Here is a 25,546-nt window from a genome sequence, read left to right as displayed (position 1 = left end):
ACAAAACTAAATTAAAAACTGTGAAATAAAAGACGAAAATTGATTTTTATGTTTCTTTTTGACATTGCTGCCAGATCTACCATTTTCCGTTCCTTTACTTTTCTGGTAAAATTGTTCATGAGAGAGCAATATTGACACTTTTCTCTTTTACCACTCTTACCATTAAAAAAGTAAAGGAACAAAGCTATTATGTGCCGTTTCCACGGTACGTCGTTCGTTCTCTATTCGTTGTTCGGCCCATAACTACCCAGCAAAATAAATTGGAAGTAGTGCAATGTAGACTAGTTCTTTCACGGCATGTTTTTATGCAGTTCAAACGGAGTCGTGAAAAAGGCACTCCGTTCCTCACAATTTAACAGCATCCGGATGCAGTACAAACGGAGTCGTGAAAAAGGCACTCCGTTCACTACATTTTAATAGCAGTCGTTAGAGATCCCTACATGTACATAAATCAGTTTGTACATCTCTACAGGCAGCGGAATACATTTCCAAAAAGAAGTAATCGTGTTAACATTTCCAAACATTTGTTAAAACAAACTAAATAATATTTAATTTGTGAACATTTGTGAACTCACGAGAAGAAAATTTCCCAATGGAGTACTGTTGGAGTACATGTCGAAATCTTAAAGCGGTCGGCACATACGGTGCGTTGTGCGTCGCGCTACAACAACCACATGAAAAATGTGTAAGTGATGCCAAGTTTTTTGAAAAACAACAACATGGCTGGCGCATTAAAGTTAAACATAATTTAACTGTTTTGGGACAACGCATGTCCCAACGTGTCACTAAACGGACCGTATGTGCCGAGGGCTTAACTGGTGATGGGAAGACAATATCAAACCCATTTAGCAGATGAAGCAAAAGCACTTAAGCTTTGATTAAATGAAGAGCGAAGGAAACACTCATGTTTGCGATTGAATTCAATAGAGAATTTTCATAATTTGTGTTAATTTAATAAAGTTATTAATATTTTTGTTTTACACAAATAATAAATGCATTTTATTTTGTTATTCAAAACACGTGCTCTGGACTGCCTCCTATTCTACCCCAAAGGGACAGTTAAAATGCAATGCCAAAGGGTCAGTTAGAATGCAGTGCCAAAGGTTCAGTTAAAATGCAATTCCAAAGGGTCAGTTAAAATGCGGTGCAATGGAGTGCCTCTTTCCGGGGTCACTCCCTTGTAAAAATCATGAGTGAAAATGCATAATTTGATGCACTTCCAAATCACTTGTACATATCATTTAACTGCCTCTTTGGATGCAAACTTTTCGCTGGGTACGAATAAATTAGTCCCGGTCCACTCTAGCGTGAATTTCATTAAATAATTTCATGAAATTAGGCGTTCTTAAATCGAATTCCTCACTGCAGCAATTTCATGATTTTACTCTACTATGGAAGTCGATCTAGTGACGCATAATTTCATGAAATTTTTTCAATGAAATTACTCTAGTGTGGACCGGGACTTACTGAAGCTGAAAACACATCCAACGTTTGAGTAATGTCATGTTCACACGAGCGTTTGAAGTACGTTGTTCGCCTCTCGAAATACGTACACGAATTAATCCGTTTCCATGACACCATTCGTAATTAATAGTGCGGTTACACTACAGTTTTTTGCCGGGTTAACCCACATTATGAGGATTTATTACTTAATCTGGTCAAATCTGACCAGATTTGCCATACAAAAATTAAATCCTCTCACGACTGGGTTTATTTTAAATCCGGCACAAATCCACCAAAAATACAGTGTTGTATTCGGTATTTGTGCAAAAGAATCCAACTCTACTCAAAAAGTACCAAAAGTTGCAACTGTTTTTGCAACAGAGTTTGTCGTGTTTTACACGTTTACGATTGGTCGTATGAGATTTTATGGAGTTAGTAAATCTAAAGTTATTTGGAAATCATAAAATTATTTATTTTTTTTTTTTTATTAGACACTTTTTTAACAAAAAGTACGCTTGATACCATGACACAAAAATGTATCCCTATGTAAAATATACCAATATGAGCAAAGAGGGGACGATATCTCATACGAGAAATCGTAAAAGTGTAACACACGACTTTATTAGTTATTTTGTATGTATACGTAAACAAACATCAGCTGACAGTTTATATCCTCGAAAAGCTAAGTGTAACCAGCAAAGATTAACCCACTGGATCTATTAAACCCAGTGGGTTAACCTTCAATAGTGTAACCGGGGTATAAGAGAAACATCATTTATTTTTGCTTACTTTTTGCTTCCTCGTTTTCATGAGAATTTGAACACATAACACGTGTAACATATATTAAATGAGCAGGAAAAACCATGGTATAAGTAAAGAGGTAGATTTAAATGAAAAAAATCTATAGAACCCTTGTTTTCTTGAATTCCTAAAAATTCAAAATGAAAGCAACAAGTGGGTTTGTTTACAATCCATTTTTTGAGCATTTTATAAAAAACGCGAAAAATGAATGAAGAGTTAAGTTTTCTCCACATAATCGAGTTGTGAATATGATAAACTGATTGTTTCAATGCAAATCTCACCAATTTCTTCCATACAAATGGTCTAAAAACAAATTTAAAAATCATTGAATTCGATTGTTTTTTAAATTGTTTGGCATATTATTCAAACACCACACACACATACACAGTTTGTTTATATTGTTTTGAAGTTTTAGGCATAATCGAATGAAAAAATTTAAATTGACAAAAAGCTTTGGCTAACCTTTCTTATTAAACCATGGGAAAAACACTAACCTTTCCTGCGAATGTATATTTTTTGCATTTTTTTTAATTGCACACTTTTCATTCATATCTTCCATTAATTCTGAAAATTTTGGTATTTTCTGTACATTTTTATATGTTTCTATTTTCAAAATTAATGAGGGATAGAGAGACATGTCCAAATAATATTTTTGTATACAGACTTTCAGGCAGATATTTGACTTTTGTTTCTAGATTTGTACGCGAATTTGAAACAATGGGCAAAAATGTAACTGCAATGAAAGAGAATAGAAAATTTGCTATGCTTTGAATGTATACTAATCGTTGAATCGTTCACTTTTCATTAATGTTTCGTACCTTTTCTAAAAAAACCCTACATTTTTAAATTTTGTAATTTGTCTGTCATAATTAGCTGTGTTCCAGAACTAAAAAGTTTTTACAATTTTTACGACTTTTACACATTTTACTCGAAAAAGCGTTCCCGTACACAAAAAAGTTGTAAAATGTTCACTTCTCTTTAAACAAAAATGGCGCTGAATGACGCTCTCTTTAAAAACTTTTTACACGACAAATTTGGGCGAGTAAAAAAATAGTAACATGGTTGTCGGCGTCTGATTGGCTGATACGCCGACTTTGACATTTGTTCCAGTTTTTTTGACGTATTTACCATTTTTCCGTTCCCGAACTTTTTGAAAAAACTTTTTTGTGACAACAATTTTTCTCTATTTCTCTCTTTTACGAGTTTTACTATTAAAAAGTACGGGAACGAAGCTATTAATTTATTTCGGTAAATAATCTCATTTTTTAGAGATGGGACATATTGTATCGTTGTTCGGAGAGTATTTCTACTTTAATGTTTGGTTTACATTCGGCGTCTTTTCGTGATTTCGCGCGGAATCAAGCAAAAATTATCATGATTTCGCATACAAAAATGAAATCATCTCATTTCGTGATTTCAGCGAAATCCACATCGAAATCGCAGTACACATGATATACAACCCTGTTATTGCCTGAAAAAGTACCAAAAGTTGCAACACTTTTCACTAGAGTTGTACAATCTAGTTCATTTGAAAGATCTAGTTCAATAGTTCAGCTCTTTTAACTGAACTAGTTCAGTAATCTAGTTCATAGTTCACTATCCAGTTCATTCATTCGGATCATAATCGTTCAATCAAACACATACATACACCAAATAGAAACAAACAATAGCAAAAATCTTATCAATGTGAAAAAGCTTTGTGTGTGTGTGTGTTTCTTTATATTTTTTTCTATCCAGAACAAGGCACATTCAATATGGGAATATGTGGAATTTGTTGTGTTTTTGAAGAAATCTTCACTTTCGAACAGCCATTCATTGTACCTTGATCCAAAACGTAAACAAACTCATCAAATTACGAAGGCATCACTTAACACTGACGACGGCGTAACTTTATGCATATGTGATAGAGTTGCGTCGTTCATGAACGAACCGGCACAAAGGAACGATTCCGTGAAAAGAACGAACGGATCCGTATCCAGCTCATTCCTTTATATCGTTCATTTAGATCCCCGATTCCCCGATGGACGAGTCATTGCTGCTTACAAAATTAGCAGCATTGGTTTTGCAGTCAAACTCTAAACAAACGCTGCGTTAGCGCAAGCAGCACAATTTTCCACACAAAACAAACAATGATTCAGAGAGCTACTCTCGCTCAGTAACTCACCTCATTCAGTAGCACATCTCGATCATATCTTTCTTTTGCATCATTCGTTCATCTGGTTCTTTCATATCAAAACCACCACCACTACGCTCAGAAACAAAAACCACCCCCATTAGCACACAATGTGTCATTCGTGAACGAACATTTTCAAAAGAACGATTCGGTGAAAAGAACGACGGAGTCATATGCAGCAGAGAACGAACGACTTCAAAAGAAAATAATACAGTCAAATGTATTGTTAAACGAAAAAGAGCCAACGAACGAAGTAAACGACCCGGATCTTTTTGGTGAACGGAATGAAAAAGATCGATCCGCTCAATGAACGAGATTGCCCAACACTAATATGTGAACGACATGTTGAACTAGATTGTGAATCGTTCGTTCGTTGATCGTACGGTCGCCGACTGATTATAGTTCAGTGAACTATTGAACTATAATGAACTATATCGACTGATCTAGTTCATACGCTCTATTCAATGAATCGTTCAATTGAACTAGTTCGTTCATGAATTATACAACTCTACTTTTCACGTATCACAATAAACAAGGTAGATGGTCAATTAAAGCAACAAAAAATTTTAGTATCAAAATTTGTAAACAATGTGAAAAAAAAATATTAAATTACTTTGTCACAATGCTATTTTTCAGTTTGTTATTGTACTTTTTTAATGGTAATGTTAGAAAAAAGAGCGAATTGTCAAAAATTGATTCCCCATACAAATTTCTTAAAAAATAATGGAACGAAAAAATTACGGAAATTGCAAAAACTGCAGCAAATCAACGTATCAGCTATCGTATTTAGATGATAATGAACATGTTGCTAGTTTCTACTATGCCAAAATTGTACGGCAAAAAACAGGAGAATAGGGTGTTATTCGGCCCTGTTTTTGTTTAAAGAGAAGTGCAAGTCTTGCTGAACTTCGGAGTACGGGAACGCATTTTTAGCTCTAAACGGGAAAACTGCTGCAAGTTCTGAACACACCTTTTATCTATCAAAATGTATTATTATTATGATGTCTCAACGATAAAATCATTTTTTATTTTCTCATTTGTTATTACTATACACAACTAATACGATATATAGATAATTTTACGATAATTTTCGAGTTGTAAGTTGTAAAGTTCTATATTGTCGTATATTTTTGATGACTAATTCAATTTACAACAACTTGTTTTGAAAATTCATGTTCGATCAGCTGCGCATAGGCATCTACCTTGATCATTAGCTTACCTGAGGTTACCATTGTTGCCATTTGTTACCATTTTTAACCTGCAAAGCGTTCCTTAACCCCGAAAAGTGGCAAAACTGGAAGCAATTTTTAAGAGAGTGAAAGTGGAGAGAGGTCGAAAATGGCTTTCTCTTCTACCACAGGCTACCAGCAAAATTTCTGCAGGTAAAAAATGGCAGAACTGATTTTTCGACTTTTGAGTCGAACGCTGACAAAACTAAATGAAAAACTGTGAAATAAAAGACGAAAATTGATTTTTTATGTTTCTTTTTGACATTGCTGCCACATTTACCATTTTCCGTTCCTTTACTTTTCTGGTAAAAATGTTCATGAGAGAGCAATTTTGACATTTTTCTATTTTACCACCCTTACCATTAAAAAAGTAAAGGAACAAAGCTATTGTGATATGTTTGAAATCAACAAAAAAATAAGTGTAAACACCGGGATGTATTTCAGGATTTCGTGAAATCCAGTGGATTTTAGAGCGCAAGTGTAAACTTGGCATAACAACGTAGAAAATTGTATGGGGGGGGAATCAAGTAATTTATTCGTATTTGAGGGTCGAACAACGAATAGAGAACGAACGACGTACCGTGGAAACGGGCTATAAAGTTTTGTATCATTTCTGGTAGAATGCTTGGTTTACATTAGTTGTGTCTTTTTACTTTTTCAGTAATAATTATTCAGTAACTTCTTTTCAGAGAGTAAGTCCCAATTTACATTGGGCGAGTTTACTTGCGGCAATTGTTATTTTGTAGGAGAGAGAGGTGAGGCATATGGTAACCCTTTGCCTCTCAGCACCCTCACTCACCTACAAACTGACAATTACGGCAAGTAAACTCGCCTAATGTAAATTGGGACTAATACTATGTTTACATTAACGAAATCCATTCGATTTCATCTGTCAATTCCATTGTGTATACGTCAAATGAAAACTCATCTGAAATCGATAGGATTTCATTTGACGTTTGAGCAATGGAATTGACAGTTGAAATCAAGTGGATTTCGTAAATGTAAACATAGTATAAGAGAGATTTTACTCTTTGATACGAAAATAGAGAAAAAAGTAAAAAGACAGCATTTAGTAAACTTTAGCAAGGTAACAGTTGATTACCAAAACAAAAACATTGGCGCCAATGTATGTAAGAAAAACTAACTACAAAGCAATGAAGAAGTTTGTAAATTTTAAGTAAAATAAATAAGAAATTGTTAAAAGATTAATAAAATAATCAATAAATATAACTGAATCGCATTATTTGCAGTATTTTTCCACAAATATCACATAAACATTGAACATCTGACCATTAACAGGTGACTGAAAATCAGCTGATCGACCTTGCTAAATGTTGCTGGGAAAAATTCTTTTAGCAACCTTTAGCAAGTTCTCAGCAAACAACTGTCAAAATTGTTCTCTCATTTCGCTCTCTTTTACTGAACTTTTGTGTAAAAAAAGACAGCATTTAGTAACATTTCGTAATAATTATTACAAATTATCACGTAAAAAGACACACCTATTTACGAAATCCACTTGATTTCAACTGTCAAATCCATAGGTTAAACGTCAAATGAAATCCAGATGAGATTTCATTTGACGTTTGAGCTATGGAATTGACAGTTGAAATCGAGTGGATTTCGTAATTCTTCGTAGACACGTTCTATATGTATATAGTTAAGAATTCCTCATTCAAAAATCAGCTTTCCACATTTGCGCTAAGGCGAGTAAATCGGTCTACAAAATTTGACAATTCGTGTGAGAACTATAAAATTTGTTACAAAAACAGGGGGTTAATGTGATTGAATTTAATGGAAACTTTTTTTAATTTGTGTTTATATAATAAAGTTCTTTGTGTTCTTGTTTTACACAAATAATAAATGCGTTTTATTTATTCTTTAGACTGACTAAAAATACAATCCGAAGAGTGCCTTTAAATTCAATCCAAACACTACATCAAAAGCTGTGATTTGGATCGAAAATTGAGTGCATCCAAGCTGTGTGCTGTGGAAGCAAAATGGAGTGCATCCTAGCTGCGCACTCCCTTGTAAAATTCATAAGTGAATTCATAGAAAAAGATGTACTCCAACGTCACTTGTACTGTACACCTGTAGTGATTCAACTGCATCCGCGGATGCAAACTTTTTGCTGGGTAGTTCACAGAAATGTAAAGGAGAGTAAACAATTGCTTTAATTTTATAAAAATATTAAAAAAATACATTTTACTTTTCTGAAAAATGTGTACCCAGCAAAAAATAAAAAAATAAAGAAATAAAAACTTAAGTTGCGAACATTTTTGCGGTAATTCACAAGACGAAGGGGGTTATCATGAACGGCAATTCCCCGTGAATTTTTTCACTTTCTCCCTTAAGTTTCAACGGCGGAAAGACGAAACTCACGGGGAAATTTCATTCATGATAACCCCCGAAATGTTTAATGGAGTGGAGTCCAGTTGGAATCCATGTCGAAAGCTGAACTAGTGATTGGAAGGCAACATAAAAAACCTTTAGGATGCAGTTGAATCACTACAAGTGTACAGTACATTTGCCATTGGAGTACATCTTTTCCTATGAATTCACTTATGAATTTTACAAGAGGTCGCGCAGCTAGGATGCAGTCCATTTTGCTTCCACAGCTAGGATGCACACCATTTTAGATCCAAATCATGTCTTACAGGGTGTTTTTGTAAAAATGATTGCCTGTCACACGAACCGTTCGTACTAAAACGTATACGTTCAAAATTTGGTTCTTGTAAAATTTTACGAACCATTCGTTTTTATCTGAAAGCTTTCGTCTATTTCATAAAAGCTTTTATATTTCAGGGTTTCCATGATACTTATTTTGTGAATTTTACATATGCTTCTGCACGTAAAATTTATTACTTGATGGCAACTCCGATAAACAGATGACAAACAAAAAATAAGAAAAAAATGTAATCAAATTTGTCCAAAAATAATTGTGATAATATGAAGAAACGGATGTACATATACGCGTGTGCTTCTATACACTTCCGTTACACATGCCAGTGAATTGGTGCCAATTGAGTACATGTATTATACTCGAAAATGCCGAAAAAGTGTTCGACTGGCATGCAGTTGTCTTGTGTGTTTACACATGCCAGTGCAAGTTCAATCTCAAAATTATTTTAAGCCGCATTAACACACAAAAGTGCATTATATTTCAGATTTAAAACACAATTCACAACATATTTTATTACTTTTTATTTTATTTCGTTTTAAAAAGATTGTTTTCAATCATAAACATAATGAATCTGGTATTGCCGCCTTTTCAATATTGTATAATCCCAGAGGGGAAATTATTTATCAACCTATATTTGCATGAAAAACATCAAAATTATGTCTTTACTAACCACTAATATATTGCAGCTACCAAGACGTATTATTTGTGTTTCCTAATCTTTTTGAAAATATGCATTAAATCTTTGCATTCTTAAAAGAAACAAAAATGAACATGGATTAAAAAATAGTCTCGGCAACTCTTTTTTCATTTTCGACATATCATTGGCAGCCAGCTCAAAATTTTGCTGGCATGAAAAATCTAGTGCCAGTGGAGTCGACAATTCAAAAAATGTAATTGTGTTAGTAAAAAATTGTGTATGTATTGAATTTTTCGAACTGTCACTGGCATGTGTAAAGGTTGGGATAGAAAAAAAATAAAATTGCATTCCCTTCCAGTTTTCGTGTGTTTTGTGCCATTCATTACTCAAATTATTTAATTTTCATTCAAAACGATGGGTCTTTTCCATTCGTTTATTTTTGACGTATTCGTTCGTCTGATTTTGTTACGAAAACTAAAAAAATTACGAAAATAAAAAGCTTTCATTTGTTTGTCACACGAATACAAACGTCAACCGCTATGAAAACCAAATTGTGTCTTCGTTCATGAAATCGACGAACGAATGGGCAAAAACTTTTTACAAAAACACGCTGTTAAGATGCAGTGCTTTGGATTGAATTTATATGCATTCTTCGGACTGTATTTTTAATCAGTCCAAAGATGCAATTAAAATGGAAGCCATTGCGAAAGATCCAAAATAAATAAAATGCATTTATTATTTGTGTAAAACAAGAACACAAAGAACTTTATTATATAAACACAAATTAAAAAAGTTTCCATTAAATTCAATCACATTTGAGCTTACTTCCTCCGTTCTCGATTTAATCCAAGCGCATCTGATTTTCTTTCATCATCCTAAAGTTGTTTTATGTTGCCTTCCCATCACTAGTTCAGCTTTCGACACGGACTCCAACTCCACTCCCTTAAAAATTTCCGTCTCGTGAATTACAGCAAAAATGTTCGCAACTTAAATTGTTATTTCTTTATTTTATAAAAAATTCTTCGAAATGTATACCACGAATATTGTCAATTATTTTATATTCCATTTCAGAAAAAAGGATAAATTTTTTCCCGCTACATCAACGATTTTTGATATGTAGGTCGAGAAAAAAATTCCCAGTACGAATCTGGTCGCGAGCCAATTTTTGGTTGTTGCGCACAAAAGTTATGGCCCTTTTATTTCGCTTTTTAAGAATGGAAATATTATAAAAACGCTAATTATTATGAGCACAATTGTTACTAAAAAGTTCTCTCGAAGTGACTTCAGCGAGTAGATTTCATAATACCTACAAAATGTTACACAGAATTGGCGGAATGTACATAAAATTGATAAATTAATGAATATAAGTCAACTTTTTTCAAAATTAAGGCCCATTTAATCAAAACTTCATGGCGATTCAAATGAGACTACAAACATAGAGATTGGTGTTATAGTTTCGATTTTACAGCCAAAATAAGCACATATTTTGGTCAAAAAAATAATTTTTTGTTTAAAAAAATATTTTTTCACATGCATTATGTTGTAAAAAATATTGAAAAAATCTATAGGAATACTTCTTTCATTTTGCTTAAATCTCCCAATAAAATATACGGATTTTGCTTTGACATTCATATTAAAGCTTTCCCATAAATAGAGGTCAAATAAACTATTTTAATTTATATGCATTTTACGTGTAAATCACGTAATTATCAAAATCATTTTGTCCGCATGTGATTTTCATGTACAAGACCATATCTTTTAAGTTGTATATATTTTTCGAAATTTGATTTGGAGGCTAAGATGTAGCATCGGCAGCATCTTAGCATTAAAAAAACCTACACAGTCTTACATATATGTATACTTATAAGTATATAAGTATATGTATACTTATAAGTATATAAGTATACATACCCCCCTAATATTTCAGTTTTTTCACAAATATTGAAAACTGAACACTTTATGGGTATTCATTAGATGAAATCATGTTTTATTATTAAAAATTTAATTATATTTATTATCATTTCATGCTTTTAAAAGAAAATAACATAAAATTAGTGCATTTCTGGGTTTTAGCGAATTTACATAAGTATACATACGGCATGTAAACTCCAGCAGACCAAACACGGTTAATATTTCGTGTGGCCTCCATTTGCTTTTATCACAGCAGCTAGACGTGTTGGCATTGATAGAGCCAATTTTTTAGTGGTTTCAGGTAATATTTTGTTCCATTCATCCACCAAAGCTTCCTTTAGCGCTGGAACTGATGTAACCTGCCGCTTTCAAAATATCCCACAAATGTTCAATAACATTAAGATCTGGGGACTGTGGGGGATGTTCTAATTTAGTTTTAACATTATAAAGAAGCCACTCCTTGACAATCATTGATGAATGCTTCGGATCATTGTCTTGAAGAAATACGGGATCTTCTCCAATATCCAATAATTCCACACTGGGGAGGTAACTGTCCTTTAAAATGTCAATGTACATAGTCTTATCCATAATTCCCTCTATAAACCTGAGTTTTCCAACCCCATTTGCCGCCATACATCCCCAGACCATGACTGATCCACCTCCGTGTTTTACTGTAGAATTAACGTTCTGAGGCAGGAACTCAGTGTTTGGCTTTCGCCAGACTTTAGAGCGACCATCGCCACCAAATACCATAAATTTACATTCGTCGGTAAAAATCACCCTTTCCCAGAAGGTAGGATCCTTCAAATCGCTTTTGGATATTTGCAGGTCTTAGTAAAGGCTTTTCCCTTGCAACTCTGCTATTATAGCCGTTCTTTTTAATTACTCTACGAACTGTCTGGTCAGAAATATTAATTCCTATACTACTCCTTATGTTCCGATTTATTTCGACCGCACTTTGCTTCGGATTTTCCAGTACAGATCGTATTATCGTCCTTTCTGTTCGGTTGTCGAGGGTACGCGGTCGGCCAGGACGCGTTTTATTTACAAAATTACCATTTTTTTCGAAATTTTTAATTATTGATTGTACTGTTGACTTTGTTAAATCCAAAAGTTTTCCAATTTCACCGAGAGACTTTCCTTTATTTCGCAATTTTACAACCGATTTTCGAATTGGTTCAGGAATTACTTTGCCCCTACCCATTATGATCTGCGATCGGTATTCTATGACTTTTTCTTTCGCAAATCCAAAACTAAATGATAAATAACAACATTTATTTTTTATTTCACGCGTAAAAAAAAAAAACATTTTATAGCGGTACAAATAACGGTACATCAATTATTTGCAGCGTATGTATACTTTTGTAACATTCAAAAATTGTATTTTTCTGGTTTTTGTTTGCAATTCTCATAAAAAATAAATGGATTTTTTCTAAAGCCTATTTAAATAATGTTTATTTCGTACATTTTTACCAATAAATAAAAGTAAATTAAATATATATTCCATTTTCCACAAGAAAACTAAATATTACCAGCCGTACGTAAACTTATGTAAGACTGTGTATAAAATATCGCTAATTCGCATCCGATTTCAGTGTCCACCATGAAAATCTATATCGAAATATATCTATTTGAAGGCGATCAATCTAGAACCGTGGATGTAGCTTCACACACTATTTTTTGGGATAAAATAAATGTAGCTTCCTTATCAGTGAAGTTTTCAAATCTCTGTTTCCGCTAAAACGAATATGCTGTGGTAACGATCCGCAGAAAACGCGATATTTTCAAAAACAATTTTAGGTAATTTTTCTACTTTGGAATTTCTCGTAACTCGCGTTTTAGTAGATGGATTTTCACGAGGAATGATTTATTGGATCCGGAACGTAAAAAACTAAAATGTGGAATGGAGTACGAGATAATCTAGAGACAATTGCAAATATTAGACACTAAAAATATGATTTTTAGAAAAATGTTCGCACAAAATTTCCGCATTTGGATGCAGATTTCTATGAAGCTGTGCAGAATCGCAAGTACTACAATCCTATATATGATTTTTTGAAAAACTTGTTTGTGGAATTAAATTAGAAGAAAATCTCAAAACACACTGTAAATCTGACTTCAACATGTCAGCATCATTTAATGGTAGAAGCAGTTCAAATTTTGAAAAGTAATACATTAGTGAGATGATCCTTATTTAGTTTGCTTCTACTTTTACTTTGATAGGAAAATCGAGAGAAGTGTGGTTTACTCAAAAATCGAGAGAAAACAAAAAAAAAGACATGTTGGCTTCAACACATTTTTACCCATTTTTTAACATAAATATAGCCACAGCTTCCACGCAAATTATCTTTTAAGCCAAATATTTTTTGCCACGTCCAAAAACATTTCATTTTATCCAAAAATATTTAATTTGTATAATATACAATCACAAGTCGCGTGTTCTAAAAGGGTAAAACTTGACTTCAGCTATGTTAAATTTTCAAAAATATTGGTGATACACTCTTGGTTGTTTTTTTGAAAAAATGTGTAGGGATCAACCCACTGTTTTTTTCTGTAGGGATCTCTACATCATCGAAGGATGTTGTGAAATCATAACTCCACATGCACAACTTCCAAAATTTTTTGCTGGGAACATTCCCCATTCAATTTGATTTTTCTGTGTTTTTTTTTTTCTCTAAAGAAATTGTGAACCTCTAAATGGGTCACCCCTTATATTTAGAAAAATGTGTATAAATAAAAACAAAAAACTCACCTCTATTGGATCGATGGAATGGGTTCAAATACTGATGAAAATATCGGATCTTTCATGTCTGTCTTTGCATGGGTTCAAATGCTGATGAAAAGATCGGATCTTTCACGACTTTCTTTGCATTGGTTCAAATGTTAATGAAAAGATCGGATTTTTCCACGACTTCGTTTGAACCAATGCAAAAGATGCCATGAAATCAGGTCATCGCATGGAATCCCTTCCTTCAAATTCCTGTGTAGATGCCTAATGATACTTTAAAACAGGTAGAAAACAAACATATACATACACACATATGTATATGATTTGGGTATAGTATCACATTGTCTTAACAGATTTTATGTGTAGATAATAATACATTACATCTGGAAAAAACATACAGGGCAATCATGAATATTTCCCTCGGAATTTTCCGCACAGAAAATAATTGTAAATTGTGAAATTCTTTTAAAATCAATATTTGTAAAACGCTGAAAATTACTAGATTCACTTAATTATGGCGTATTCTAGTCGAATCGACAAAAATATTCCCTTTTTGGGCATAAATATGGAAATATAAAAATTATGAAATTAAGGAAAGGAAACAAATTTCGCATGGAATTTTTATTCATGATTGCACTGATACATATCGATGTAACATAGGTTGTGTTTTCCCAATAAGACAACAACAATTCTAAGGAATTTTATCACGTGGCAAAATATTAGGGTATTACCTAAACGCAGACAGCTGTTGCTAAAGTTAGTTGTATTTACATATGTGCATACCTACATTAGGTTTATTTCCGTTAATAATCTATTCATTTTTATATTACATACATACATACATATGTAGTTATAATTTGTCTGTGAAGACTTCAAAAAATACGTATACTTTCTCTAAAATTCAATACTGAAAGGCCAATATTTATGATTTTGTCCCTTGATCAAATTGAATGGTACCAAACGTTCACCAGTATGGAAGGTGTCCATAACAGCAATATCCTCTGGAGACAATTTGAAGTCGAAAATATTGAAGTTTTCCTCAATACGTTTGGGGTTGGATGATTTTGGTATTGGTATAACTCCAATATCAACCTGCATAAAAATATAAGGATAATTCATTTAATAAAAAAAAGTGTTATTGTAAATTGTAGACATACCAAATAACGCAAAATAATCTGTGCTGGCGTCTTGTTGTATTTATCAGCTAAGGCTTTGGTTTTTTCCGAATAATAAAATTCTGGTTTCTTTTCATCAGGCTTGGGACGGCCAAGTGGTGAATAAGCCGTTAAGGTTATATCACGCTCCTTACAGAATTGAGTTAATTTGCGCTGATTCAAAGCAGGCGAACATTCAACCTGATTGGTTACTGGTTTAATTTCACAATTGTCTAAAACTCGTTGCAACTGTTCGCTGTTAAAATTGGATACTCCAATGCTACGCACCAAGCCAAGTTTTACCAATTTTTCCATAGCTTTATATGTATCCAAATAGTCAACATCCCTGAATTTATTAAAACAAAATATTAAAAACTTATTTAACTTTAATTCATTCAGCAAAACGTACGATAACTGCAGAACACCATCTTCGTTTTTGGGCAATAGAGTTTCTTCATTTACATATTTGTAGCCAACAGGCAAGTGCATAAGATACAAATCAATATAGTCCAAACCAAGTAATTCCAGTTGTTTGCGACAAGCCCCTTCGACACGATCTGGTTCGTGGTGTATGTTCCACAACTATAAAGCATCAATAATATTGGTAATGAATAATAATTAAATTTACCCGGATATTGGAGATTCACAGTCTATCGATTGTCGAATAATCGAGGTCAAACTGTACTAATCTTTATATCAGTATACTTACCTTTGTCACCAAGAATATATCTTCTCTCTTTACAACTCCTTCAGCAATTTTTTCTTTTATTGCTTTGCCGATCTCAGCCTCGTTTTGATAGAAATATGCTGTATCAATGTGACGATATCCAACATCTATGGCATGTTTAACCGCAATTTCACCTTCATTGTTTTTGGACTATAAAAATAGAATAAATTAAAAGTAGGAATAAAAACATGCTTCCATAATAAATGCTCTGTACCAGAACCTGCAAGAAGCTACTACTTTTTACTACGATAACAACTTTTCCTTTATGTTATCGAAAAAATATAAAAAATTAGTAGATTCATGCAGTACTGGAACAGACCAAAAAATAAAATGCAAACGTTAAATTAATAGAGACTTTATTACATAAGGTAGTTCAGAATATGAGGCCGCAAGTAGGCTCCGAAGAGCCTTGGTGATTGCCTCTGTCTACATCTCTACAGACAAAAGATATGTCGAACAGGTATAGCCAGTTAATGAGTTAATGTGCAGTGCCACATTCCGAAATATGGTAAGAACGGAAATACTGAACTGGAGAGTATCGGAGGAGTGTCCCTTCTCTGGCCAGAAGGCAATACACTTTCGAAATTTTTATAAGGGTAATATCCAACCGCCTCAAAGGAACATTCGAAGAAGTATCATCTAGTTTGTATCTTCATCAGAACACGATGTATTACGTATTGCACCATGCTCAGAACTTCACACAGCGAGGGAAGTCTTGTCCATTACAAAAATCTTTTGATATCATCAAGTAAGCAAGGTGATGGCAAGTGTAGAAAGTCTGCTTTTACCACGGACATTTTGCAAATACCCACTATTCGCACAGGCAAATTAAATGCAAACACTAAAACAATATCTTTATAGATTTTTGACACACTGAAAGTCCAACGAATGTGTGGCTAAATATACCAAGAGAAATGCAGCTAATGCATAAAGGCGTAAAGGAATAAAAAAGGTGTAATGCAGTATGCATAAATTAAATGTCAGTTTAAATATACATATGGCAAAAAACAAAATTCCTTTGCAATTCCATTTGAAAAAAATTAAAAAAAATTTTCGCGAGCACATCTACGATTTTTGGTATAGAGTTAAAGGAAAAAAATCTGGTTTTATCCTCTTATAAAGAAAAAATATTTTAAAATTTCTTAATTTTTGTATTGAGAAAATGTAAGCATATATCAGTAACAGCATTTGATATCCATCCGTAGATGCACCAAAATTTCCAAAATGTGTTTTTATTTTCGCGGAAAATCAAAGAAATTAAAAAAATCTGGCAATAAATTTAAATTATACTAACTCAGAGTCCGTATAAACCTCTAAAAACTAAATTAAAAATACGTACAGAAACTAGACAACGCGTAAAAAATGTGAAACCAAAAGTATAAACAATGGCTTTATAAATTGCATATTATAACAACAACAAAAGAGAAACAACTCATTGTTGGAAAATAATGTTACAAATATATTTTTTGGTTTGTTTCGAAAAATTAGAAAAAAATATTTGAGAGTTATCCAACTATTTCGCTAAAATCTTATACATAAATTAAAGTATTCTGCTAAAACTTTATCAAAACATATGGTTTACCATCGTGAAAGCTTAACTGCTTACTGTGATAACTTATAAGGATAGGAAATTAAGAGTAATATTGAAATTACTACTAACAACTATTAGTTAAAGTCGGTTGATGCGCATCCGATTTTGGATAAAGCGAATCAATCTCTTTCAATATTTATGCACATTTCGATGTTTCACTCAGCGGCCATTGTGTGCCGCCAGTTGCATCATGCACTGCAAAAAACCTTAAAGTTGGTAAAAGTCGCGCAATGTGCATACGATTTTGATTCGCATGCGGTTTCATCAGCGCCCATCAAAAATACGTCAATATACACCTATTTCAAATAGATTCTTCAAAAACCGCGGATGTGCCTCCACATTCAATTTTTGGAGATATACCCATATTACTCGCGTATCTCTGTTTTTTTATGTCACGTGTTTTCGCAAATATTATAATCGCGAGTAAAGGATTCCATTTATGTAAAAAATTTTAAAGAAAATCGCGGTTTAGTACGCGGATTTGTCAAAATATATTTTTGCTGATTTTCCGATTTTCAATGTATCTATATCCGCGGTTTTAGTAGATGAATTCGATCGCGGAAGGCTTCATTAGAATTGTCGCGTAAAAAAACTGAATTCACGCGGGTTTCAAAGGAAATTGAATGACAGTTGTAAATTTTACACCCAAAAAATATATTTTGTAAGAAAATTCACGCATCAAATTTTGTTAAGACTCCAATTACTAGGCTGCTGTAAGGAGCACACTCATGAGATATGCATTAAACGACGGAAAATCACGAGTTTTATAATCCTATTATGAGTTTTGAATATTATCTTGTTGCGCGTCCGAATTATTAAAACAATTCAAAAACCCCCGAAATTCCGGCTTCAAAATGTCAGCATCAATTTTAGGTGGATGCAGTGGATATATCGAAAAATGATACACTAGTATCATATTGCCGATGAAGTATTCTTTGAGTCTTTCTTTGGGCATATGTCTATAAAATGTAAGGTTAATCCAGAAATCGGAAGGGAGCATAAAAAAACTTGTTGGCTTCAACCCATTTTTTACCTACTTTTCTACATTGATGCCAACACAGCTTCCACGTAAATTAATTTTAATGGTCGACCTTATGGGATTCCTCCTAAAACAATTCATTTTAAAGAATGTATATCATACTATATAGAATATGGTAACAGTTCGCGAATTCTGAATGGGTGAAACTCGTATTCATGGATAGTAAAACATTTTTGGTTTTCGCCATATGTACATTTGTATGTATAACTGAAAAAATTCTCCAATTTTTTCTTTTCTTTGTACAAAATCCAACTTAAAATCCGAAATCGTTGATATTTACTATAAGATGGGTTCTACAAACTTTCATAGGCGCTCATGGAAATTACCACTGTGTCCCAGTTTGAAAGATGTATGAATACGAACTCACTGACTGTTTACAAAGAAGAAGGGAATACGTCAATGGGAAGCTCAACTGAAGAAAGCCACCTTGATGTGAATTATAACGAGAAAGATGCAAATAAAGAGGTACATATTTTAAGTTTTTAAATTAATTTTAGTATCTTCTGTTAACGAATGTAATTATTTAACTGTAAATTCATTTTAAATTTGGTCGTGGGTTCGATTCCCCGGCCATGCAACATCAAAACACTTTTCAACGGTGGCAAAATACCCCTCAGTAATGTTGGCGACATTTTCTGAGTATTTCAGCCATGAACAACTTCTCTACAAAAGTGGTGTCTTAGACACGCCGTTCGGACTCGGCGATAAACTGTAGGTCCCATATCATTGAGCTAATATGAATCGGGGTGCACTCACTGATATGCGAAAAGTCTCCCTTGTCCCTTATGGGATGTTTGTGGAACAATTATTATATAAATTAATTTTAAATATAAATATTTAAAAAACAGAGTTTTTATTATTGAAATATATAAAATCGACTTATAAAACTCTATCAGTATTAACGTTGACTTAAGGTAAAATGTATGAAAATGTACCAATGAGTGCTTTTATGTTATAGTAGAAATATCTTAAATCAGTCTTCTTTAAACGGCCAATAAGGATGAAAGCTTGCCATCTCATTACGCCATAAACGTAGATTTGCATTAAAGCCATTGATAAGCTCAATTTCTTCTTTGTTCAATTGGAAATCAAAAATATTTATATTTTCCATAAGGCGTTCTGGTCTAGCAGACTTGGGTATAGGAACAGTGCCTATGTCAATCTATAAGAATAATGATAATTAGAATTGCACGAATTTTTTGAAAATAATAACTATCTTACCAAATATCTTAAAACAACTTGTGCTATAGACTTTTTATATTTTTCAGCAATTTGTTGCAATTCCACTGATTCATAAAATTTGGGTAAAGGTTTTGTTGGCTTGGGTCTAGCTAATGGCGAATATGCTGTTATCAGGATATTATGCTTTGTACAAAATTCACGCAATTTCAATTGATTAAGAGCAGGATGACATTCGACTTGATTGGTTACAGGTTTTATGCAACAATTATCCAATATTCTTTGCATTTGAGTGATATTGAAATTGGATACACCTAAACTACGCACCCAGCCAAGCTTTACCAAATCCTCCATGGCCTTATAGGTTTCAACATAATCAATATCACTTAAAAGTATACAAATAAATATATTTATTTTTTCAACATGTTTTTGCTACGCTCTAAAACATACTTCGTTTGTAATTTCTCATCCTCGTGAGGCATCAAAGCTTCATCATCCACATACTTATAGCCAATGGGGGAATGCATTAGATACAAATCTATGTAGTCTACATTTAGAGCATCCATCTGTTTCCGGCACGCATATTTAACTTGATGTGGCTCATGATATATATTCCATAATTTTGTAACCAGAAATATATCTTCACGTTTTACACTTTTCTGATCAATTTCTTGTTTTAGAATACGTCCGATAATGCTTTCATTACGATACAAATATGCCGTATCTATGTGACGATAACCCATATTCAGGGCTTCACGTAATACATTTTCGCATTTAGTTTTCTTCAGCTTAAAATATGTGAACAAAATGTTTAGTACCAAGAATATCTACAGAAGGTAGGGGTACGATATATATACATATGTAATAATAAACGCATATAGAAAAATGTACAATTAGACAACTTTTACGTCATAATGAAGTTCGAATGATACTAAAAGAATATTTCCCTCGAACAATAAATCTATTTCTAGCTTAGTGATATGGGCCAAATTTGTCAGGTTAATTCCGAGAAGATTGTGTACCGTAGTACATCACTTATACAAGGTGGCGCAAAAGTAATCTTCCTATCAGAAAATGCTATAATTTTTGCGATTGGCCCCTAATGTCAGTTCTGTTTTTACATTTGTGTAGTAAACACATGTAAAATACACGTTAATAAACAATGTTACGCTACACTGCTCCAGAACGCCGAATATTGGTGACTATTTATTTGGCCAATAATCGGTCGGTGACTTTGGCACAACGTGAATTTCGTCGCAGACGTTTAGCCGCTCGCCTCGAAGAGACTGGGACAACACGTGATGCTGCCATGCATGGCAGACCCCGGATTATCCGTTCTGCAGAGAATATTGCTGCAGTAGCCGAGGATGTCATGGAAGCGCCGTCGACATAGGCCAGACGACGTGCCACGCAAATGGGTATCAGTTGACGGTCTCTACAGCGAATTTGAAGATGTTTCCGTACAAAGTCCAGACGGTGCATCAGCTGTTAGATGCTGACCCCCAATCGGGTCTAACATGCGATCAAGCCATCCTTAAACACCACCAACAGGAAGATGATTTTTCATCAAAAATAATCATGGGTGATGAGGCGCTCAAGACTTCTTTTTGTGGCGCTTTTTGAAGTCGCCGGTTTATGTCAACAAGCCTCAGACTCTTTCATCTCTTAAAGACAATATCCGACAAGAAAGTGAGGACCTATCGCCGGAAGTTTTGGCCAAAGTAATGGAAAATTGCATAAAAAGGGCTCAAAAGACAATAAACTGTGGTGGCGGTCATTTATCTGATATCATATTCTCGACTTGAGGTAAAAAAATTAAAAGAGCAAATAAAAATAATCCACAAGAAAAATCAAAGTTTTTCATTTTTTTTAAATTACTGCCAAAAACTTCGGAAGGTTACTTTTGCGCTACCTTTTAGGAATGTTTCTCATAGTTTAATATTCCGAAAAAATGTGTAACATTTAGCTAATGAGTTCAGAAAGTTCACTACTCCTTTTTCAGATGTAATTCGAATCAGTTCATTTGTAATTCGAAACATTTTAATTGCAATTCGAATTTATTACATCGAATTATTCCATTTGAAATTCGAATTATTCCATTTGTAATTTGAATTATTCCATTTGAAATTCGAATTATTCTATCTCTAATTCGCATTATTCTATTTGTAATTCGAATTATTCCATTTGTAATTTGAATTATTCCATTTGAAATTCAAATTATTCCATTTGTAATTTGAATTATTCCATTTGAAATTCGAATTATTCTATTTGTAATTCGCATTATTCTATTTGTAATTCGAATTGTTTTATTTGTTATTTCAAATTATTCTATTTAAAATAGACATCATATTTTATTTTTTATAGCCCAATAATCACATGTTTTCTCTAAATGCTTGGCTTCCATGTTAATAGTGCAGGAATATTTTTCCGTCGATTACAAATATATACCACAGTACAATGTGTTGAATAGCTAGTGGTAAATTTTTTTTTTGGAATTATCGACATTGTTACCTCATTTATTCCTAAGGAATATAGCCTGTTACAGGGTGTTTTTGTAAAAATGCTTGCCTGTCACACGAAGCGTTCGTACTAAAACGTATACGTTCAAAATTTGGTTCTTGTAAATTTTACGAACCATTCGTTTTTATCTGAAAGCTTTCGTCTATTTCATAAAAGCTTTAATATTTCAGGGTTTCCATGATACTTATTTTGTGAATTTTGCATAGGCATCTGCACGTAAAATGTGTTACATGATGGCAACCCCGATAATCAGATGAAAAACAAAAAATAAGAAAAAAATGTAATCAAATTTGTCCAAAAATAATTGTGATAATATGAAGAAACGGATGTACATATACGCGTGTGCTTCTATGGAAATAAATAAAAGCCCTGTTCCTTTACGTTCAAGAATCTTCAAGTTTTACAACTTTTTACTCGAAAAGCGTTCCTTTACTTCAGACACAATACAATTCATATGGGAGCAGTTTTCAACTTTTGCTACTTTTGCCGGTTTTACCATTTTCAGAAGTAAAGGAACAGACCAAAAATTGCATTCCCTTCCAGTTTTCGTGTGTTTTGTGCCATTTATTACTCAAATTATTTAATTTTCATTCAAAACGATGGGTCTTTTCCATTCGTTTATTTTTGACGTATTCGTTCGTCTGATTTTGTTACGAAAACCAAAAAAATTACGAAAATAAAAAGCTTTCATTTGTTTGTCACACGAATACAAACGTCAACCGCTATGAAAACCAAATTGTGTCTTCGTTCATGAAATCGACGAACGAATGGGCAAAAACTTTTTTACAAAAACACGCTGTTAATATTAAAGATTTTTGCCGGGTTTACCTTCTTTAGGAGGAATTATTTGAATATAGAATTGGAAAATCATGTTCATTGTACTAGTTCCAAAATGTATGAGTAACGCAATAACATTTAACGTATGATATTACGTATACGCAGTTTGTTAATACAAATGATGTGGGCTATTGGAACTGGTAGTCAACTAGATAGTTCCATATAGTTCATTTGGCAAAATTCTAGAAGTATTCCCAATATAATTGACTTAAAACTTAGTGGGTTTATTAAATTCGGTCTTCTAAAGTAATATTTTGGCTTGTTTCATAAAATATACTTAACTCTTTATTAATTTTGTGTTAAGTAAACTACTTTCAGCTAATACTGTTGATATTTGTTTAAAGTTTATCCCTCAACAACAAAACACATAAAAAGCCATGATTTTCGAATATTTACCAGAAAACACGGGCTATAGTGAAAACATTTGTTTGACCTTGCATAACATTCTAATTATAATTTTGGTTATAATTGTTGAAATATGTACGTGGTCTTTAATAAGTAAACCAATTAATTTTTTCAAAAACCGACATTTTTATCATAACTATTTGTAATTTTTCACTAATTAATAACTAAAATTGGTCATTTTCTTAGCGGATAGATTGCATCTTTATGAAATGGTACTTAATCACTATATGGCAACTCTCGTGAGTTGAAAAAATGCCGGTTTGACAATTCACTTCTTCTCTTGCATTGTTATTGTTCTAACAAAAATGCAAATCTTTCCACACTATTATCTTTTGCAAATTATTTTCCAGCGATAAACAGTTAATCCCTTAATTTAACATGAAACTACAACTACAAATTAAAGATTGTTTAATAAAGAAAAAAAAAAAATAGCAGCACAACTCACTTCGTATGTGCCCAAGCCCAGAACAGGCATTTCGTAACCATTGTTCAATTTTACTTTAGGTGCCAAAATAGGAGCCATCTTTTTATAGGTCTGCGAAATTGTTCTTTTATTTAAAAAGTTGCCGTAGAGATGATGATAATTTGTAGTTCCGGGTGGATTTTTAGAAATTTCAAGAAATTTTGCAAACGTCACCCGTGAACGGCAAGCACCTATTTGGATAAATGACAACAAATAACTAAAAAATTCATTCAACAGATTCGTTTGCAAAAGAAAAAAGCTTTTTGCTCACGAGTCTTCTGAAAGCTTTTTGTGCTCTCGAAAGATAACTTACCACTCAGCGATTGTAGTGAAGGAGTGCATTGCTTTGTTTTTGTTGCACATTTATATAAATAATTATTTTCTAAATTTATTTGTTTATTCAAAAGGCTACTAAATTGTTTGGTGCTTATATTCTGGAATAGTTCTATGTGCTGCAACTTGCTGGACGACAACAATCCAAGGTGTGTTGACTGCAGCCTTCCTATGTAATTGAACATTTCGTACGCTAGCGATTGAGACCCGACTGTTCAAATGTAAATTGGCAATCTACATATGCCAACAGCTGTTTACGGTTTATAAATGTAGAAAAGCTTGTTTGTTAATGCGTTTTAAGTTTTTCTATCGCATTACATTTCAAATGCACAGTGGTAAAAATAGTTGTGCCAGTTTTGTCTATTTGCTTACAATTTACATTTACATTATATTTTCCAATATGAAAAGATTTAATTAATTAATTGAATTAATCGAGCAAACATGACCTAAAAAATCGTATCTTAGATCAATACCATTTGGCAGAATTCAGCCCATCGCATGTTAACTCAAATTTTAGATCAAATCTTAACAATAGCTAAGAGAAATAAGCAAGGCTTGAATCTCGTGTAGGGCCTCCTCTCGGATCCTGTTGAAATTGTTACTATAGGTATTCCTTGTAGCTTTCGCAGGGAAGTCTTGACATGTCGGAAACATCTTTAACACCATTGATTTGTTTATGGACACTTCTCGGATCCTGATCACAATGATATATAAATTTCCCGGGTCCCAAGGACTACCTATGGAAAAAATTTAAGCCCGCTATGGGAACCAATATGCTAACTTTTTAGGAATCGGGAACAATATGGGTAGGAGGCAAGTAAGATGCTTCGTGTTTATCCAGTTCATTGAGCATTACCATTGAGATTTATTTTTGGTCCAACGCTTTGGTTTGGTTTTGCGGTTCGCATGTCATCTGCAACATCGCTCCTAGGAGCTTGGTATTGCAAACGGTAAAACTCGATTTTCGGTGTTTTGGATGTTTTAGCCTTATTATCACACCGAAATGGCTGAAATTCGGTATTTCGTCTTAGTCGGTGGTATAAAACTTTCCCCCGAAATTTATCGGTATAGGTCCACGCCTTAATATACCACCCATAAAACGTTCCTCCCGATTTTCGGTGTTTTGAAGGTTGTGGCCTCAATAATCCTCAGAAATGGATGAAAATTGGTATTTAGTCTTTCGTGGGGTATAAAACTTTTCCCCAAAAATTTCCGGTATTTTGAAGGTTGTGGCCACAATAATCCGCCGAAATGGCTGAAATTTAGTATTTGGTCCTCATCTTGGGTATTAAACGTTCCATATGAAATTTGTCGGTATAGGTCCACGCCCTCATATAGCCCCCAGAGAACGTACCTCCCGACTTTCGGTGTTTTGAAGGTTGTGGCCAACCCACCGAAATGGGTAAACTTGGGATATAGAAGGTACCTTCCGAATTTTGGTATTTGGAAGGTTAGCCACATTGTTTTAACGAACTTGCTGGAATTTGATTCATAAACGAAAGAAAACTAATTGTTTCAGTTTACTTCAATACAACTCGTGGTGAAGATGTTAGGTGTGTTCGTTTACTCAACAATTTGTACAAATTTGTACAAGTTCAGTAACTTCTTGTAATCGGCTAAGGTCTTTTGCATTGTACTGTAGAGTACACAATTTGTACAAATTTTGAGTAAACGAACACACCTATTAACAACAATC

The 25,546-nt window shown here is 33.4% G+C and overlaps 1 protein-coding gene across 2 annotated transcripts; it reads right to left on the bottom strand.

Moving 5' to 3' along the window:
- Positions 1 to 14,363: 14,363 nt before the first annotated feature.
- LOC141402401 (1,5-anhydro-D-fructose reductase) lies at positions 14,364 to 24,151 on the bottom strand. Of its 2 annotated transcripts, XM_073983531.1 has the most exons (6): positions 23,831 to 24,151; positions 23,500 to 23,708; positions 15,466 to 15,633; positions 15,166 to 15,338; positions 14,760 to 15,102; positions 14,364 to 14,694 (listed from the first exon to the last, which is right to left on the bottom strand). In XM_073983531.1, exons 1-6 carry the CDS (start codon positions 24,033 to 24,035, stop codon positions 14,497 to 14,499), a joined length of 1,296 nt encoding a protein of 431 aa, XP_073839632.1. In that variant the 5' UTR covers positions 24,036 to 24,151; the 3' UTR covers positions 14,364 to 14,496. The 2 variants fall into 2 exon arrangements, with proteins under 2 accessions (XP_073839632.1, XP_073839633.1); XM_073983532.1 differs by lacking the exons at positions 14,364 to 14,694; positions 14,760 to 15,102; positions 15,166 to 15,338; positions 15,466 to 15,633 and adding exons at positions 18,955 to 19,275; positions 19,335 to 19,677; positions 19,743 to 20,080 and having other exon boundaries at positions 23,831 to 24,137.
- Between the last annotated feature and the right edge of the window lie 1,395 nt (positions 24,152 to 25,546).

Source organism: Musca autumnalis, unplaced genomic scaffold (assembly GCF_047663935.1).
Source record: "Musca autumnalis isolate F117 unplaced genomic scaffold, ASM4766393v1 scaffold_4, whole genome shotgun sequence".
NCBI classification, from domain to species: domain Eukaryota; kingdom Metazoa; phylum Arthropoda; class Insecta; order Diptera; family Muscidae; genus Musca; species Musca autumnalis.
The sequence above is the reverse complement of the archived record's forward strand: the minus strand, read 5'-3'. Positions and strand labels throughout refer to the sequence as shown.